This window comes from Pundamilia nyererei, unplaced genomic scaffold, assembly GCF_000239375.1.
Source record: "Pundamilia nyererei isolate P.nyererei 1_Seehausen unplaced genomic scaffold, PunNye1.0 scaffold00019, whole genome shotgun sequence".
Classification (NCBI taxonomy): Eukaryota; Metazoa; Chordata; class Actinopteri; order Cichliformes; family Cichlidae; genus Pundamilia; species Pundamilia nyererei.
In genome coordinates this window covers 3,279,786-3,281,327 of record NW_005187420.1, presented here as the reverse complement: position 1 = coordinate 3,281,327, position 1,542 = coordinate 3,279,786, and the positions used below count along the sequence as shown (strand labels likewise).

At 41.1% G+C, this 1,542-nt stretch overlaps 1 protein-coding gene across 1 annotated transcript in view; it reads right to left on the bottom strand.

The window, feature by feature from the left end:
- Positions 1-1,023, bottom strand: part of nqo1 (NAD(P)H dehydrogenase, quinone 1) — a 12,462-nt gene extending 11,439 nt beyond the window's left edge. The window contains exon 1 of the mRNA XM_013909143.1: positions 805-1,023. Within this exon, the coding sequence (XP_013764597.1) occupies positions 805-808 (4 nt within the window). The 5' untranslated portion in view covers positions 809-1,023. The remainder of the gene's footprint in view (positions 1-804) is intronic.
- Positions 1,024-1,542: the final 519 nt, after the last annotated feature.

Below are 1,542 nucleotides of genomic sequence, written 5' to 3'. Positions count from 1 at the left end.
ACACACACACACACACACACACACACACACACACACACAGAGCTGTTAAACCTTGAAATCAAGTTTGATGACTTTCTTTGTCGTGTTGCTCAAAATATGAAAACTGGAACAAACTAGTGAAAAAAATGAAAAGAGTTCAAATTTAAATCTGGATGTTTATCAGAAACATTTCCTCTTCAACAGTAAACACAGACGTACAGCTCGTCCAACACAATCAAGCTTTAAATAGTGTTTCTAAATACAAAAGACAGGAAGCAGAAAATCCTGTAAATAACCTTCAGAAGGTGAAACTAGAAACGTTAAAGTCACAGCAGGCTGACCGCAGGATTTCACAGTGCTTTCTGTTATTATAAATTCCTCCTGGTCCATCTGGATGTAAGAACAAAAACACATTCCTTTGTTTTGTTTTTAGCTTATTTTTTTATTTCATGCACAGCTTCAGAAGTCCGAGAGAATAAAAAAGAAACAGGAAGCCTCCAATTTTGTTTTTCCTTCCACTTTAACCAATAAGCAAATTAATACACCCCACACCCAGTGTGGGGTGTATTAATTCATTACGCTATTTTACATTCCTGCAGTGATCCATTATCCAAACCTGAAAATCTTTCTTAATTTGAGGTCACTGTTTTTACAGTTCTGAGAGCAAACTTTATGAAAAAAATTACAAATACTTGGAAATATAAAGAAAGAGATAAACCTGAGGTTTGTTTGGGAGCTGTGTGGATGCACACGGTCTGCCCACAGGACGCTCAGCAGTTTATAGACTTATTTCTCAGATTTTTACCAATGAGCGCAGACACTTACCCATGCTGCGTCTGCTGGACCCGTCGGCACAAGAGACCGGCTTCGCGGAGCTTCTTATAGGCCCACGGCTTTGTTAGCGTGACAAACAGGGTTAGATCAGATGTCAGGATAGAACAAACCTGTCTGAGAGTCATAACAGCATACCGTGGGGGCGGTTCAGCGGGGTGCTTTGACAGGGAGGAATGTTGTGTGGACTCAGCGGTGGAGCAATCCGGTTGTTCAGTCTGACGTCACTAGCCGTGTCTGGACCTAAACTCCGCTGCAGGTCCATATATCAAACGATCACTATGGCATTACTGAGAGTTGAAAAACTGTCTAAAGTCTTTCCTCTTTAATAAAATGATCAGCGTTCTGCTCTACCAGGTGTAACAATTGAGTTTAACATCCAGGCATCCATGAAAACGGAATTTATGACATTTAACGGAGTTAGAAGTTAGCAGGGAGTTAGCTCGCTAGCTTCAATCTAAATACAATATAGCATCTCCTGACTGCGGGGTTTTGGAAACAAATTAAAACGTACAGCTCTGTTATCACTTCCAGCATAAATGAAGACAGAAAACTAAACAGCAGTGACGTTTGTAGGGTTACTGAAGTTGGGCTAGCTGGTATATAATGATGTGCTACGTGACCGCTAGCGACCGCTGAGGTGCCCCTGAGCAAGGTACCGCTAGCATAATATAAACAAGCTAACTTTTTTTCCACTGGATAAAAGTTAACGTGAGTGTTCTCGGTGGTCAG